This window comes from Bidens hawaiensis, unplaced genomic scaffold (genome assembly GCF_021521415.1).
Source record: "Bidens hawaiensis isolate Kalapana, Puna unplaced genomic scaffold, B.hawaiensis_p1.1 tig00027122_1, whole genome shotgun sequence".
In the NCBI taxonomy this organism is placed as follows: domain Eukaryota; kingdom Viridiplantae; phylum Streptophyta; class Magnoliopsida; order Asterales; family Asteraceae; genus Bidens; species Bidens hawaiensis.
Window position 1 is genome coordinate 178,380 of NW_027494382.1, and position 18,578 is coordinate 196,957.

The window sequence follows — 18,578 nt, forward strand, 5'->3', positions numbered from 1 at the left end:
AATTTTGTTACTGTTATGCTATTGTTAAATGTGACTCATGTAAAAAGACATTATTGACATCTACATAACGATATCCCATCTGCATGACTAGGCAGTCAACAACACCAAACGAATAGTCGTTGACTCGACTAAGAGACCAAAAGTGTGATTGTATTTAATGCCTTTAGCATGATGAACGCCTTTAATAATGAGCCGAGATTTATATCAACCAAGAGTAGAGTATCAAGTGGAATATGCACATCCATTTACAACCAACCGTGTTACGTGTGGTGTAGCACATAATGAACATGGCTGGTTGAGGAGGAAATGGTAGTAGGGTACTAGAAGGTGTGCATGAATATCTTCAAGAGGCAAAATAGAAAAAAAAAATTATTATACAATGAATTTTAATAATAAGTTAAGCAAACTATTTAATATCTAGCTCCTAGAGTTTCACATTTTATTTTTATGCTAAAAATGTATCTAAAAACCATTTAATGCTTATCTATACAATGTGTACGCATCCCCATTCAAGTTCAAGCCATGTAGACAACTTGAGACTGTACAAGGGATGTGGCAATAGCAACGAACCTTGAGTGCACTAGTGATGTCTCAGGCTCATTCTCCACGAGACACCCGTCTTGTTGCATTTGTTACTACAACATCACCAGATTTGACTATCCAACTACAACTTCTTCCTTCGGTGATTTATCTAGAGGTTCACACGATTTTTGTATCCAAAAGTCGAGCTTAGCTTGTTTTTTTATTTTTTGAACAACTAAACTATGGGAATTGAACCCTTGACCATCAAATACACACTCAAACCACATTACCATCCCACCAGAGTGGGAATGACAAAATATAATAAATAGTTTATTAGTTATTAATTATATAACTAGTTTATTTATATAAATATGTTTTTATAATTATAACTTTTTTAGATAACTTAATATATGTTATTGTTATTGTTGTTGTTGTTGTTATTATTATTATTATATACTGTATTTGTGCAATATATATTTTTATATTAATTTATATCATCTTCGTATAATATAACTCGTTAGATGTTTATAACATTCAACCCAACTTAAATCATTTGATTTCGATGAAATTTGGTTAACTTTAATCATCTTTACATGTTATTAATTCTCATAGTCGTGTATTGTCTCATCTAAAATCCTCTTTAGATTTCCTCAACTTTAATCATCTCGTCAGACTCAAATTTTATTTTCCTGTCATAATCTCTTGACTGTATATGTCTTTGCTGATTGACCTTCACCGTTTGTTAGTAGAGTATTGACAGGGTCCCATGAGCACTATATGGTAATGAATTCTCATAGACTCATAGTATTTACTGGTCCTATGAGTTTTCCGGTAACATGTTTTCATAGTTGTTTAATATTGATGATATGTGGTCTTGACTTCAATCATCTTTGCAGTTTATTAACTCTAATAGTTTTATTTTACATTAGCTTATCATACTTGTGTGATTAAAAGAAAAATAGATGAATTTGTTTAAAAAAAAGAAATAATATTAGAGATCTTTACAGCTTGCAAAGGTTTGTTTGTCCCTTCACATTGTTAAATTCCCCCTAGAGAGGGAATTTTAGGACACTTTTCATCACATACTTCCAAACGGACAAACAAAATATACTAATATAATGACATCACTTTGTCTCACTAAATTGGTCAACATGATAAATTTACATAAAAGTGACACTTCACATTATTGATGCTATTACCTTTTGAAGTTGATCATGCTAAATATTTATGATTTTATTTATTTCATTTTAGTGTATATAAAAATAAAATAACTCAAGAGCTTCTAAGTTTAATCAACTAAAACCACAAAACAACCTAGAATCATATTTAACAACACAACATAATTAAAGGACTGATGCTACATGAGGTGGGTAACTTTTTATATGTGTTATATTAGTATTTAATGGTTGAATGACAAGGTTGTTTTTGAAAATGACACCAATACATAATTCGAGTGACAAAATAAAAGGTGACATATGGTTAGTTACGTAAGATAGACTTACTTAAAATGCACATACAGATGTTAAAAGATGAATGGTTAAGTAAGGTGTCCGTCTCGTAAAGAGAAATTGAATTTTAATAATCTCAACTTAATACAGTTGGTCTATATTAATCTCAACTTAGAAAATAGCTATCACCGGTCTCAACTTTCACATTGTTTGTTTTCATTGGACCTCTGTTAAAAAAAACCTTAACGACTTTAAGTTTTTTTCCAAATTTCAACTTGATGTTTTAGGGCTTTTATTCGCAATGAGGATACGGGTCGATTGATGTAAATTCTACCTTGAAACGGTACTCCAAACAACTTGAAATTTGTTAATTAAAAGATTAAACACCGGAATTGAAGCATACTTTAGTCGTTTGGACCACCATTTTGAAGTAAGTTTTACATCAATCGACTCGTATCCTCATTCCGAACGAAAACCCTAAAACATCAATTTGAAATTTGGAAAATTTTAACGCCGTTAAGTTTTTTTTTTTTTTTTAACGCGGGTCCAACGAAAACAAACAATGTAAAAGTTGAGACCAGTGAAAGTGGTGAAAACCTTAAATGCGCACATAAGTGTTGATAACAATAAGTAACGATTCCATGCCACTTGGTCTTGGCCTTGTGAAATAGGTTGAAAGAATCAGTGGAGGTATCATAGCGTCAAATAAAGCTAAATAGAGTGTGGAATTAGATATTTTATCATTATATGTTACAACTCACTTTGTATGCTATCAAAGTTTGATGAGAAATATGCCATGTTATTCCTTTAACTTAAGTGTTGAATGTGATCAAATTGCTTTATGTTAATTTAAAAATAAAGCCAAAATTAAGAACGTCTTTTGGGAAAAAATTGTGAGCTTTCTGGTAAAAAACGTTTTTTTGACGACCTGTAACAAACGGCGTTATAATTCTATTAGTTGCGGACCGTTGGGAATGAATATGATAAAAGATGTGATCGTTATTAGCTAATTCATTAGTTGGAACCGGTATCAACCAAAAGATGTTTTATTTCATTGATTATATTGGATGAGAGGTCTGGTTATATACCTTTCCACTCATACCTGGATAAGATAATAATTCAGCTGATTTTTCGAATTCTATTATCTTATATTAATTAATTAATTGGAAATACTAGTTCTAGTGCAAGTTTTTATCATGTGAAATGACCGATGAATTGCTTTCTTTTTCGTTATCTTATCTTCACTTTTAAAAACTATATGTTTTTGGGGGGTAAAACTAAAATGAGATTTGATTTGTATCATCAACTTCACTTAGTTAGAGATAAATTTTTCATAAAATATTCTTATGATCATGTCTTGTATCATCTTTATAGAAACATAGAAAAACACATTCCAAACAACACATACATGAATTCAATCAAAGTCAAGAGTCATTTCAATGTCACAAATTTAAACGTGAAAAACGGATTGACATAAATCCAACTAATGAGGGGAATTAGTTGAAATTGATAGGTGAACCAAAGACATTAGAACATCTTAATGAGACCCTACTTCCATGTGGTTTCTTGCTTTTCCAATTAACAAAACCATAATTTGGTAACTTTTCTTATTAGTTTTTTAATCACCCATTAACTTTATTAATATATATAGAGGACACGTTTTATACGTATTATTATAGGGCCACTATAATATCATGGTTTGGTTTTCTTCAAGAGTAAATTAAACGATGGTGTTTTAATAACTAAAAGTTTCACTTTAGTAACTTTTGAAAAAAAAATACATTATTTGGTCTTAATCGCGTCTGACTTACTGGTTCTTCTTTCATAATAAAAAATTGTTGTAAGACTATCTTACTAAAAATCAAGAAAAAGGTAAGATGTATTAATTGTATTAGATTTGGTTATCATTTGATTTATTATGACTTTCCCTAGATTTAACTTTTATGTAGCAGAAATTTTAACTCAACAATAAGATGGGATCCACATATCGATAGCATCTATAGTTAATATGTTGATAGTATTCATACTTCACAAGGGTGTGTAGTGTTCCGCGTTCATGGGTTGGAACCACACCATGTTGGACCCCTCAACACCATGTTCGAGGAGGAGCAACAAATTGCCCCTTCATCCTTTGGTTAGAACCACACCTACGCCTTCCATGCCCTCTCCATGCTCATAGGCGTGGTGTAGCTCCCGCAAAATGCCCATCCACGCCTCAAAAGTGTTGCCACGTTGTTGCTGAATAGGCTTCTTCCATGCCACTGGGCGTGGATCACTATGAATGCCCTAAAGACTCATTTGAACACTTTTAAGTTAACATGTTTATAAGAATTAGTTTTGATCGGTTGATTAATTTAGTTTGACCCAGATTGGCTTATTAATAGAATTGAAATGGCCTAAATAAACACATTAATAATTTATTGTTATCTAACTCTATATATCTTTTTGATAAATGGTTTATGATTATCACTTATATTAGTGTATTATATTTTTATATATGTGAGAGTTCTATAAAAAAAAGTTAAATTAGAGCATTGACTATAAAGTTAATAGGATTTGATGAAATCTTACAATTAACTATTTATGAAAAGTAAGGGTAACCAAATAACCGAATCATAACCAATATAATCAAACTGCATTAACTGAATTTAGACATGAATAGGAAAACTAATAGAAATATGAGTAACATTAAACTTGAGATGATACCTGAAATCGTTTTGGAGTAGTAGAGATCAAAATGAAAATCAACAAGTTTGTTAAGTTTTCATTTCCTTTGGTTTTGATTTAAGAGTTGCAGTTTCATTACCAAGAGAAAAGGCTTGAACCTCATGGAGATGTGTGTCCATGGTCTTTCTTAATATTAGACTTTGGTACAAACTGTTCAAACTTTCAGATTAACCAAAACCGAGCCATAACCAGCACAAAAACCGAGTAAAGGAAGCCATTTAACCAAAAGACGGATGGTTAATTTTATTAATAACCAAACATTTCGGTTAAGACTTAAAACCGTACTGAACTGCACACACCCCTAACGAAAAGAAACTGTTTATTAAATTAACTAACTATTTAGTGGGAAATCATGCACAAGTCTTACTGAAAAGTAATATTTTTTTCACTAAAATAAATATATGGTGAAAAATGGATATATTTCAATAAAAAGTTTTGATTAAATTATATATAATTAACGAAATCCCGAGCCCAACCATAAACTTTAAACAAAAAAACACATGTATTCTTAAATTGTTCACTTTTTAAATATTTTTCGCATCTAATTCTCCATGTATATTCATAATCAATTAAATAATACACGTTTTTATACATAACCATATTAATATATAAGATGATGGTGAATAATGAGAATCCAAATATGAGGTTTTAATTTAGTTTCTCATATAAATTTAGGGTATCGGGACTCTAATATATGAGTGAAAATAAACATATATACATATTTTTCTTATAAGTTAGGTATGAGTAGACTCTATTGCGAATGCTCTAACGTGTTTCTAAGTTAGTACGTTTTAAATATCACATGTGTAACGAAAATGATTTTCTTTCTTGTGACTATGAAACTAGTTAAACAAGTCAAAGTTTCTAACTATATTTACTAGCTTAAAAATTTTGCAATTATTTTAAATAATGATACAAAATTTTTATAAGTATATATAATAAAGTTACACTTGTTATTATTATAGCTAAAAGTGATTTTACCCATTTATGAAGCCCGCCAAATATCTCATTTTTAAGAAAATAATTGAATTGTAAATTGGACAAATCTTTCTTTTTTTGCCATATCCTTTAGAAGTCCAAAGAAAGGTAAAAAAGAAAAAGGTATATTCATTAAATTGTTTGAAAAGAGATGATGAATGATGCAGAGAAAAAGGATAGAGTCAGAGTGAGTCTCCTGTTGGCTATGCTGTAATATCTTCCACTGGAAAGCACCTCATCTTTAATTCAATTTCTGGCATTCTTAATAACGATAAAACACACACACAAATATATATATATATATATATATATATATATATATAAAATAAAATTACTCTTTTTATAATCATTAATCCGTAAAATTTATCAGTTCTATCAATACCTTATTAACCAATGAGAACAAATGATCTTTGATGCATGTTAAAAATAAACCTTACCACTGCGACACGTTCTTAAAAGTACTGTATATTTGATTTCTAGCTTTTTTTATAACCTGTAACCTGAAGATAGGCAAAAATTAGACATTTGATTTAAGTGGTTTGAATAATATAATTTGTTTGTTTTTTTAGAAAATGTATAATTAGACACGGTGACAAACAAACAACAACATATTAGTCATTTGGTCTTGTCTACAAGTGTTTTAGCCATGTTTAATGCCTACTCTACAGACATGTGTTTTCACTCACTTCCAAATTTAAAATCGACTAATAATTATATGCGTTTTTTTTTCTGAACGGCATATGCATTGTAAAACAAACCCGAAAAAACAAAAGTCTTCAACAAAAAAAAGTTAATTAACTTCAAATTAGTGTTAACTGAAGATGCCATTCTCTAATTAAGACATTTAAGAAGAAAGAGGTTTAGAGGGTCATGCACATGCATTATAAAACATATACTCTTTGTCACATCAAGACTATATATATATAGCCTGTATGTATCCATGTTCATCTGTATATGCATTTATTTAGTCATGAAAAAGCAAGGTTTACATCTTTGTATTAAATGAAATGCAGTGTAATAGTAAATATGATTGGATATTCACTGAACAACCCACCTCCCCTCTTCTTTCAATATTCAAGAACTTGTGTCAATCATACCTTTTGCTTTATAAAAAAAATAATTTATCTTGTTATTATTAGAGTTATTTGACAGCCTGGTGATGGTAAACAGGTGAAAATTCAGAGGAGTTATGACCTTATTTAGTTTGCTAGATAGGTTGAGAAGATAGAATTTAATCATGTAAAAGAATAAAATAAATGACATATTTACACCTTTATATTATGTTACATATTACCAAGGTTTTTTTGTCCAACTTCCAAAAGGTATGTCTGTTCTTTGTTCTTTGTGGTTTTATATGAAAGGTGGGGTGGTGTGGGGCTAATATCCAGCTAGCTACTTGGTTTGTACTTATATATATATATATATATATATATATATATAAGAATCATAAGATGAGCTAGAATAAACTCTTATTATCTTGTGTTCTTGACTTCTTTCTTTCATATTTTTGTTGGATTATTATCAGGCAGAAAATATGGAATCATCTTCCAAAGTACATGGAGATAGAACAGAAGAATGTCAGAGCAGTGAATCTGGTTGGACAATGTACATTGGTTCTTCCATGGATGATGATGATGATAATAATATTAATAATAATAATGATGATGATAATACTGGTGGTGGTGGTGATGTGAAGTATGGTGTTACAAAGGATGAAGATGAAGATACTGATGATTCAATGACTTCTGATGCTTCTTCTGGTCCAAGCCATTTGCATATGCAACAAGATGTGAAGCATAATAAAGGAAACTCCAAGTGTTTAAGCAAGAAGAACAAGAAAGCAGCAAGGAAGAAGAAAGATGGACATGATCAAGAATCAAGAAAGAAAGATGAGAGTTTTGTTAATGAAAAGAGAGGTGTGATTACTACTGTTCAAAGTGGCAATATGGCTTGGTTTTTGGGTACTCGAAAGTGAAAATCTGGCGGCGGTGATGGTGGTGGCAGTGGTAGGTGGTAACCACTAACCACTAGCAGGCAGGGCAATCCCGGTGCACGAGGCTGGTGGTAGTGTATTAGCTAGCTAAAGCTTTTGATTAATATTAGGAATCATACTATTATTATTTTTTTTGTGCGTATGGTTCCTGTAAATCTAATGAAATATGAAAGATCAATCTTATGTTATATCTTATGTTTTTTAGTCTCATAATATCTAAGATATATTTGAATGAAAGAGTTGTATGGTACAATGAGATGGTAAAATGGAACATTTGTAAAGTTGGTAAAGCACATGCCATGAAGGTAAGCCACAGCTCAAACACCCAACTTAACAGATAGGTTACACCATAACCATCTCATGCTGCACATGATCCATTCCTTAATTATCATAACTAATTTAATTATTTTTGCTAATTAAGGTTTGGGCTGAGTAGATAAGGATTAACATGTATATGCTTTTCTTTATGAGCTTAATTGTAGTTTATTATTGTAAGTACGTAGTACTATTAAAATATTGTTTATTATAGCATAAATCTAATGTTCATTTGCGTGTTTCCAAAGCAAAAAAAGGTTTAAAAGCTTAATTCATAGAACCGTGTTGTGTTGGTCATTAAAAGAATCACTTTCATTAATTAGCTTGCGTCAACGTGTATGATTTTGCATTGCCGATAAAAAGTTTTATCTAGACGATTTGTTTCTCTTTCTTATTACTATATAGTTTTATCTAGACGACTTATTTCTTTCTTATAACGGACAACGTATGAATTCTCTAAGGTTATATAGCCTAATGATTGAGAGCTAACATGGAACAAGTGTTTTTGAACCTACTTGACCAGAATTTGTCTACAAATCGGTCTGGTTGAATACTTTTTGAACCGTTTCCATTCAGCTTGCTACAATGACACATACAAGAAATTTTGGCTTGGGAGAAATAAAAACAGGTCACGCATAATACGTCACGCATTACGCAAACGTTGAAGAACCATACAAATCAACTACTTTAGGCATATAAGAGTAAATATAGGTAGAAAATGCTATTATATGGAATTTCATTTGAAACTTACACTTTCCTTTTTACTTGTTTTCCCCATAACTCCTCTTCTCCTAATATAAACAACCACATGAAATTAATATATACAGATAAGGTAATAAACAAACAAATGAATATAAACAACAATTTAAAGAATCAAACAATTTAAGATAAGCAAACACTTTAATATGAAGACAGAAATTATGAAGACAAAAAAAAAAAACATTAACAGTTTTAGCTTAAAGACAAAAACTAAAATTGATCAAAAAGAACTTACAATATTAACGCAGAGCAGGGGGGCACCCAGTGACTGATTTTCAGCATGCGGGGAAGCTAAACTTTAGCCTTGTTTGTGGACCGGTACGATAATATGTTCGGTATGGGGTAATGAAATAGATGAATTAATGGAATTGACGAGATAATAGAATAATATAATTTCATTGTCTTGTTTGGTTAACCTATGGGAATAGAGTGAACCATTAGATCATGTACATCCAATCCCATATCCCTAAATCCAAAATTACACTAAAACTCACGGTATTTTCTCTCTTCTGTTCAATTAAATAATATTTTTTATTACTTTATCATTAAATAATAAAATTTATAGGGTGCTACAGTAACTTTTCAAATATACAGAAACTCACAAAACTCTAAATCACTCCATATGTTATAAAAACTTCCCTCACAAAATTTGATGGATTAGTTGGGAATGCTCTTACTTTTGTTTATATTTTGTATGCAGGAAAAGATGAAGGAATAAAATACAAATAAGCGAATGACAAAATATGTCTACCTCAATAAAAATGTTAAAATAAAGAAGTGGTAACGGAGGTGGCCGGTGGTATCGGCGACGGTGACAGTGGTGGTGCTCTGATGGTAGCTAGGTTGTGGTGGTGGTTGTCAGGTGATGCCGTGATGGTGTGAGAAAGTAGGGTGAAATAAGAAAAATTATATATAGGTTAAATGATTTTGATGTGTTTTGATAACGGTTAGGTTAAATGACCAACCAAACACCGTTTGTTACATTTCTCCATGTTCCGTTTTGCCTATCATTTCTGCTTACGAGACACTTGTCCGTTATCGGGTGCTTCACTACCATCAACACATGCGGGCGTATTGTATGTTCAGACTGTTAGGGTGGAAAGACCCCACTCAATAGGCCCACTAACGCTTAAAAAAGTCCAGTTGCTTGAACACACCAAATTAGGCCCAATAAGATTTGTTTAGGGGTTAAAACTAGAGATGTTCAAAACGGTTTGGGACTAGGAAACCGGTTCCTATATTCAAAACCCTATTTTAAACCGGTTCCAGGCTCGAACCGGTTAGAGAACCGAACCGGTTCTCCCACCCTCGGACCCCTAACCTATCAAACCGGTTCTTACCGGTTCCTAACCCGGTTCCTGTACTGTAACCGGTTCCAACCGGTTACAGTGTAAAATTTTTTTTTTTTTTTTCGTTTTTCGTTTGCGATTTGGATTCTAAACTACGATTCGTATTTGTATAACATGAAAAATAAAAAAAACAATTAACATAAAATTCATTTTATTTACTTTAAGAAGTTCAAAAAAAAAGGTTACATGTTTTAAAATCTTCAAAAACAAACTAACAAAACATTAAACTTATAAATATAAAGTTGTGACATATTATTTCTAGAAAAGCCTTCTTGTTCGTCGTAATTATTGAGCGGCGACTTCTTCCTCGGAATTACTTGTAGAAATGCCTTCTTGTTCGTCGTGCACTCGAACATCAAGTGGTGTTTCATCTTCGAGAGTGGTTACGTGTTGAATACGATCGATTAGTCCAAGTGATCCTTTAAGCAAATGCACATCTCCACCGACTCCGAATTTAGTCTTGTTCTTCTCACCGATATTACCCTACCACTAAGAGAAAAAGCGGATTCCGAAGCTACCGTAGAAGCTTGGACGGTTAGTAAATCACGGGCCATGGTGGCAAGAATCGGAAACTCGGTTTCCTTTACCTTCCACCAAGCCAAAATATCAAAAGTGCCATATTCCTCTTCGGATAAACCGGTAGAGTACTCATTTGCACTATACATTCCTAGTTCGCTTGAAGGGGTGTTACCCCTTTGTTTTTTAGCCGTTACGTTGCGAACGGTGTTTATAAGGCTAATCATGGGATCTCGTACTCTAGTAGCACTTTAACTTAGAGGTGCACAAATCGGTTTTTTTGAAAAAACCGGTTCGGTTATTAACCGGACCGGTTTTTTTTATCCAGAAAAAAACCGGTTCGGTTAATAACCGGACCGGTTATTAACCGGTTTTTATCAATGAAAACTCAAACCGGCCAAACCGGTTTGGACCGGTTTAGAAACCGGTTAGAACCGGTTATTAAACCGGTTTTTTTATAACCGGTTTTTAATAACCGGTCTAACCGGTTAACCGGTTTTTTTTTTTTTTTTTTTTTTTTTTTTTTTTTTTTTGCTTTAGGGTTTAGGGTTTAGGGTTTCGTTGTTAGCATTCTTTGCTTGGAAGATTAAAAACACATAACTTTCATTTATAGCTTTTACATTAAAAATACAAACATTAAATCGTTATCGCATATTCGTAACTCAAAAATACAAACATTAAAGAATGCTTAGACACGATTACATTAACAAGTTGATGTTTGTTACTCATTTTCTTCGCTACCCGATCCCGAGCTATTCCTTAGGTAATCGTCGTACGCGGCTTCTTCATCGGTCATTGGTTGAGTGTGTCCTTGATTGACCTCGTCTTCATACAAGGCCGCCTCATACTCCATTTCCCCCTCGAGTGAGCGTTGATGTTGTGCCCTATCTAAAGAGTCCAAGTAATCCTTGTAGCAAATCGACATCTCTACAGCTGGTGGAGTGAGTCGAGTCCTCCTAATCGATATAACCCTGCCAGAAACAGAAAAAGCAGACTCCGAAGCTACCGTGGAAGCTTGGACCGTTAGTAAATCTTTGGCCATGGCGGCGAGGATCGGAAACTCATCCTCCTTACCTCTCCACCAAGCCAGCAAATCAAGACTTCTAAATTCATCCGGAGTCATGTGTTTCACAAAGTTGGTACCACCATACCTTCCAAGTTCACTGCTTGGGGTGTTTACCCTTTGACGTTTACCGGCGTCTTCCCAAATCATGTAGTACATCCCCATTTCAAGGTCGGTTTGGGATTGGGATTGGGCAACAGCTCTTAACGAGTCATGAATTTGGGAAGACGACCCGTGTTTTGTAAGGTAAACATCATACATGTTTGCCAAGGTGGTGTTGAAAGCATTCTTTAAAGTTTGGTTATAATGGGGGTTTTGATCGTCGTTTAACTCTAGCTCATCACAATTTTTTCTATTAAAGCTTCAACACCACCAACATTGATGCAAGGGTTTAACGCAGCCGCACAGGTCAAAACAGCGGGTAGTTGTTGAAAATATTTTCTAAATTTTTCTTTCATTTTTGCACCCATATCAAAATAAGGTGCACCCCTACAATGAATTTCAGTCAACTTTGTGCACATGACAGCAATTTTTGGTAAAGCAATGGGGCTTGTTGGATAGTAAACCCCGGATAAACTAGTTGTGCAAGATTTAAAAATTTGAAGAACCTCCGTAACGATCTCAATCAATAACCAGTTTCTAGGATCGTACGGTGCACATTTACCCCTATTTGACAAAATTTGATGAAACGCAATTAACGATTGTTTTTGTTGGATGGCTTTCTCAAACATTTCACAAGTCGAGTTCCATCTTGTTGGACAATCCCAATTAGGCCCCAACCATTGACAGTTAGCTTCTTCACAAAATTTTTTGTATCTTGAAAATGTTGAATTGTTGCTAAAAACATCTCGTAACATTCTTTTAAAATTGTTTCTTTGCGTTTCGATCACGTTTAACCCATCTTGCACGGCCAAGTTGATAATATGTGCAATGCATCGGCTATGAAAAAACGCTCCATCACAGATAGGTTTATACTTTAATTTTAAATGGCCAACCGCGGCCGTATTGTTGGACGCGTTATCAAACGATATTGAAAAGATTTTATCTTCAATCTTGTATTGTCGAATGACTTTATCCAAGAGTTTAAAAATATTTCTACCCGTGTGCGGGTAATCAAACAATTGAAACGCAACGGTTCGTTTCATCATTTGCCACGACCGGGGGTCAACCCAATGAGCCGTCACACAAATGTATGAGTCGGGCGAACCATTAGGTACCGACCACACATCCGTTGTTAAGTTCACACCAGTTTGTAAGTTTGAAAAGTATGAAATTAGTTCGGATTTAGCGTTTTTCCATGCTTTAAGACAATCTCTTCTAAGGGTCGAACGACTTACGTGTTGGTAGCGTGGTTGAACATACTTTTGCATCATCTCCGTGAATTGAGGGTTGTCGAAGTGGTTGAAAGGAAGTGATTGTTGAATCACAAAGTTGCCAAACTGTTGACGTACCGCTTCAAGGTCGTACGTAAACACCGTTCCTTGATTCGTCATCTCCGGCTGCGAACTACTTCCGGATTCGTCCTTCAAGACCTTGCAAGAGGGCTTTTCTACATGAGCTCTTAAACTGGAGTTTGCTTCTTTGTTATAAAACTTCAAACAATGTTTGCATCTAGCTTTTTGGGTTCCGTTAGACATTTCGCATAGGTCGAAATGTTGCCAAATATCTTGGTTTCGTTTCGTGGGGATGACCCGAACGACGGTTTCTCCCGTGTTCGAGGCACCCATGTTGACCGATGAAGCAGCACTTTGGGAGGCCATGATAATCGACTACGAATTAAGAGTGGTATACTCGAGTATGAAATAAACGACTACGAAAGAAGAGCGTTTGGAGTTGTATAATCGCGTATGAAATAAACGTTTAGAGCGTTTGGAGTTGTATAATCAAGTGTGATCTAACCAATACCCAACCTAAACTATATATAGATGTTTGTGGGGGTAAAATGGTAAAAAAACAAAAAAAAAACGGCTAAAAAACGGTCAAAAAAAAAAAAAAAACGGCTATAAAGCCGTTTGGTAACGTTCGAAAACCGGTTTAACCGGTTAACCGGTTATTAAAAAACCGGTTAACCGGTTTTTTTTATAACGGTAATAAACCGGTTATTTTAAAAACCGGTTAACCGGTTTTTTAATAACCGGTTATTTAAAAAAACCGGTTTTTTTTATAACCGGTTATAAAACCGGTTTTGGCTCCAAAACGTATAACCGATACGTAAACCGGTTACGTAAACCGGTTAAACCGGTTTTTAAAAAAACCGGTTTTTAAAAAACCGGTTTCCGGTTGAACCGGCCAAACCGGTTCCGTAACCGGTTTTTTTGAACACCTCTACTTTAACTTGATGAAGACCCCCCCGGCATAGGCATGTGTATGTTTGACCCATATTTATTTAAATAAAAGTCATACATAAATTTAAAATTCAAGTTAAAATAATTTTTTGCCTCTGTTGAAAAGTTTGGGTCAACTTCATGCATATCTAAGGCTGAAAAAATTTCGTCTATCACACATTCAACCCCCGTAACATTTAACATTAGGTTTAAAGCGGCGGCGCAAGTAAAAACCGGTGGCAATTCAAGAAAGTATTTTTTTTAATTTAAACTTCATTGGTAATATGATGTTTGAAAACATTGGACTTTTATTTTCAAATTTTTAAGATTGTTAACCATTAAAAATAACTCCGAAAGAACCAAGGGACTTGTCGGATAATACGTTCCCGATAGTTTCGTAGTTGATGTTTTAAAAACTTCAAGAAAAATCGATAAGTCATTGATAATTTCCCATTTCTCATTTGAAAAGGGGATTGCCAAATCATTCTCGGCAAGACTAGAATGAAACATTTGTAAAGTTTCTCTTTGTTCCAAAGCACTTTGAAACATTATGCAAGTGGAATTCCATCGATGAGGTACATCCCAATTAGCTCCCAAAGCTTTTCTTCCCGTATCTTTACAAAATTTCTATATTCCATTTGTCTTTTTTTACTTTTCTTAAAAACTTCATGTATCATTAGTCTAAAATCGTTTATAACCGATGTAACCTCATCCGAAGCAAGTCCGTCTTGCACGATTAAATTAATGATATGTGCAACACACCTTGAGTGAAAAAATACACCATTGCAAATCGGCGTATATTTTAATTTTAATTTATCAACCGCCGATGTATTATCCGACGCGTTATCAAATGCCATTGAAAATATTTTATTTTCTAGTTTATAAGTTTTTATAACATAATCTAAAATTTCAAACAAATTATCTCCCGTATGTGGATACTCAAAGAGTTCGAAAGCAATGGTGCGTTTCATCATTTCCCACGATGACGGGTCTACCCAATGAGCGGTGACACAAAGATAAGATTCGGGTAGACCATGTGGAGCCGACCAAACATCACTAGTTAAGTTTATTCCCGTATTTATATTTTCAAATATGCAATTAGTACCTCTTTGGCCTTCTTCCACAATTTTAAACAATAACGTTTAAGAGTATGACGACTTACGTGAGTGTATTGTGGTTGAAGCGTATCTCGAATCATGGCGGTTAAGCGAGGGTTGTCGAAGTGGCTAAACGGCAAAGCTTCTTGAATCACAAACTTCGCCATACGATCTTGAACTCGATCAATTTGGTATGTAAATATTCCGCCTTCACTATCCATTTGCGTTTGTTGCGAATCGACGTTCTTTTTCAACGCCTTGCAATACGGTTTTTCGATGTGTTTCTTCAAATTTGAATTCGAAAGTGGGTTTAAATAAACCCCACAAAACTTGCACCGAGCCTTCAATGAATGGTCACTCAATTCATCAACCAAATCCCAATTGCACCAAATCTCTTGATTACGATTATGAGGTACAATACGAACGAAACTTGGTTCGGCGTTGGAACCTTGACCAACCGATGATTGTGAGGCAGCCATAACAACAAATATGAATATAGAAGAAGAGAAAACAAGAGATTAGAGAACTCAAAACGTTGTAATAGCGTTTTTTTGTATTTTTTTGCGTTCGGGTTTGCGTTTTGAGTGTTGTGATGAACCCATGACACCAAATACCTATTTATACTAGTAGTGGGGTGCTTGGGGGAGCCAAAAAACGGCTATTTTTGACCCCAACGGTCAAAAAACGGCCAAAAAATCGATTTCCAACGGCTATACTCGATCCAACGGCTAGAACCGGTTAGGAACCGGTTCCGGATGGTTCGGTTCCAGAACCGGTTCCGGTTCGGTTCCGGTTCCTACCCGCCCCCACTCAGAAATGCAAGAACCGGTCACGGATCATCGGGTTGAATCAGATAGGGTCCGGTTCCTACAAAAACGGGTAGGAACCGGTTCGGGTCCGGTTCGGTTCCACCGGTTCGGTTCCAGAAACCGGTTTATTTGATCATCTCTAGTTAAAACCCGGTTCGCGTTAAATTAAATTACGGAGTATAACTTTTTATAAAATTAATCAACATAACAAAATAAAGTGTTGATAAAAATATAAGACTACTTAAATTAAAATTAAAATAAAAACCAACAAAAACATAAAACTACTTAAATTAATAATAAATTAAAATTTAGATAAAAATATAAGACTACTTTAATTAAAATTACTTGAACACACCTGTTCTGATTTTTTCCTTTTGTTTCCAACAAAAACCGGGTTGTCGAATACAAATGCGATAGATCTTTTGCAAGGAAGTCATTGATGCGATGTGTTAAGAAATATTAAAGAGATGAAATATATAGAAATTTGGGGGTATGATTTTTTGTTGAAGAAGATGACGTGTAGTTATATAAATAATTTTGAAAATTACATATATATACTATGTAGTATATATATAAATAATTTTGAAAACTATTATTATTATTATTTAATATCAAACGGACCGTTGGAAATCATTGTGGGCCCACCTTTCTCACCCCCTGCTGGCCGTTAACGTGCTACCAAACACCCCTTTACAGCATGGGCTTTAACGCCTTGGCACGGGTACCAGGCGTTAAAGCCGGGCCACGCCACCCATGCTACCTCCTTTGCAGCCCACAACAAGGAGCCTAATGGTTTGGTTGTGTCCTAATGTGGGAGATGAATAATGAATGTATAACCTTTGTAGTTCCCAACACTATTTTTTCTTCATTAACTACCTCCCGCCCCCATCCTCTCCTTTTTTTTTCTTCATTTCTCTTCAAATCTTTTACAAATAAAATACACACATGATTTATTTCAAGATCTTAATACCATTACCAACTGAATAAACCAAACAAATCATCAATCCAATATAAGCCATCTTGATGATTCTACATTCTAATATATATACTCTACAAACCCACAAAATATTAGCAATGAAAATAAACTCATTAGATCGTAGAAATAATTCGCTGGTAATTATGTTGGGTTTGATCAGACTGTTTGAGCAGGATCATCAAAATATGAACAAGGCACATATATTGTTCCTGATCTCGATTTTTTCGAAATCCTTAAATTCTCACAATCTGTAAACTATATAAATAACGAGTTTATTTTTCTTCTGACAAGCCTAGTCAAGCTTGATAGTTGATATGTGAAACTCAGGCTCGAGGTCACTTATAATATATTAGCTTTACTATAATCTTGAGCTCAATTAACTCCGGCTCGATTTGAGTTTCAACAACCTGAACTCAAGTCTGGCAAAATCAATCAAGCTAAGTTTTCAAGTGCGGTTCCAAATCGAATCTATCTAGATCGGAATTCGATTAAGGGTAATCTTTCTAACAATCATATTATTCCAAAAAACCACATACAAAAACATCAAACATGTCACTATATCCAACTCAAAACTGTATCTATATACTTCAAAAATCACATCTAACCTTTCATATTTCCATCACGCGTTACCACCCCTTTCGATCTTCCTGCGTTCATATTCAACATCATCAGTCGGCAGTTCATGGCGACACACCGGGCACGTGTTCCTAACCGCCAGCCACGGGAGTATACAACCGCCATGATAACCATGACCACAAGGAAGCTGAGTCACCAATTCTCCCACCACCACTTCATCTTTACAAACAGCACAAACATGTTCTTGACTCATAACCACAGTCGAAAGATTATCCACCACGGATTTTGAAGCCGGAGGCCGGCCCGATAAGGGTGCGTCATTATCTGCTAACTGCCCGAAAAACATCTCGTACTCCGTGTAATTGTAATCCTCATACTGATCTTCTTCTGGGTCCGGGTCCGGGTCCGGGTCAAAATTATGAACATTTGATAACACTTGCCACTCGACTGCATCGGGTTCTTCGATCGGTTCTTCAAAGGCGGTAAGGAGCATTGGTGAAACAAGTGCATCATCATCATCATCATCATTATTATTATCATCATCATCCATTTCCTCCCACTCAAAATCCTCATATGCATTTACATTTAAATTTGCATTCGGGTTTGGGATTTCGTCTTCTAAAACATCCCAGCGAAACGAAAAGCCATCTTCGGCCTCCTCGACGATATCGGTTTCTCGGGCCTCATCAATTATCCTCAAATCGCTTAATTGGGATGAATTGGTGCAATTGGCAATTAAAAACCTGGAATTATTATTATCATTATTATCATCATTTTCAAAATTAGGGTTATCGGAGTTATCAAGAAGAAACCCTAACCCAGAGCCAGGCTCAAAATCCGGGTCGAATTGGTTGGAAACAATATGATCATCATCATTATTATTATTATCTTGAATAACCCTAACAGTACGATGGGAATGGGGTTGAGATTGTATTTGATATTGCTGACGGCGTTGGTGGTTCATGATGAATTGATCAATATTATTATTGTTTTGGGATGAAATTGACGGTGGAACGTGGTGGTGATCGTCGTCGTCTTGTTCGTGAAGATCCGCCATTATTGTTATAGGGATCAGAGGGTGATTCAGGGAACGTGTGCAAATCGCGTAATTGGGTCAAAATAAAAT

The 18,578-nt window shown here is 34.5% G+C and overlaps 2 protein-coding genes across 2 annotated transcripts; one reads left to right on the forward strand and one right to left on the reverse strand.

Moving 5' to 3' along the window:
* The first annotated feature begins 6,709 nt into the window (after window positions 1-6,709).
* On the forward strand, window positions 6,710-8,321 carry LOC143574848 (uncharacterized). Its single transcript, XM_077059365.1, has 2 exons — window positions 6,710-6,997; window positions 7,201-8,321. Exons 1-2 carry the CDS (start codon window positions 6,932-6,934, stop codon window positions 7,648-7,650), a joined length of 516 nt encoding a protein of 171 aa, XP_076915480.1. The 5' UTR covers window positions 6,710-6,931; the 3' UTR covers window positions 7,651-8,321.
* An 8,958-nt stretch (window positions 8,322-17,279) lies between these two features.
* LOC143574849 (uncharacterized) lies at window positions 17,280-18,488 on the reverse strand. The gene has a single exon (XM_077059366.1). The coding sequence runs from the start codon at window positions 18,414-18,416 to the stop codon at window positions 17,496-17,498; it is 921 nt and encodes a 306-aa protein (XP_076915481.1). The 5' UTR covers window positions 18,417-18,488; the 3' UTR covers window positions 17,280-17,495.
* Window positions 18,489-18,578: the final 90 nt, after the last annotated feature.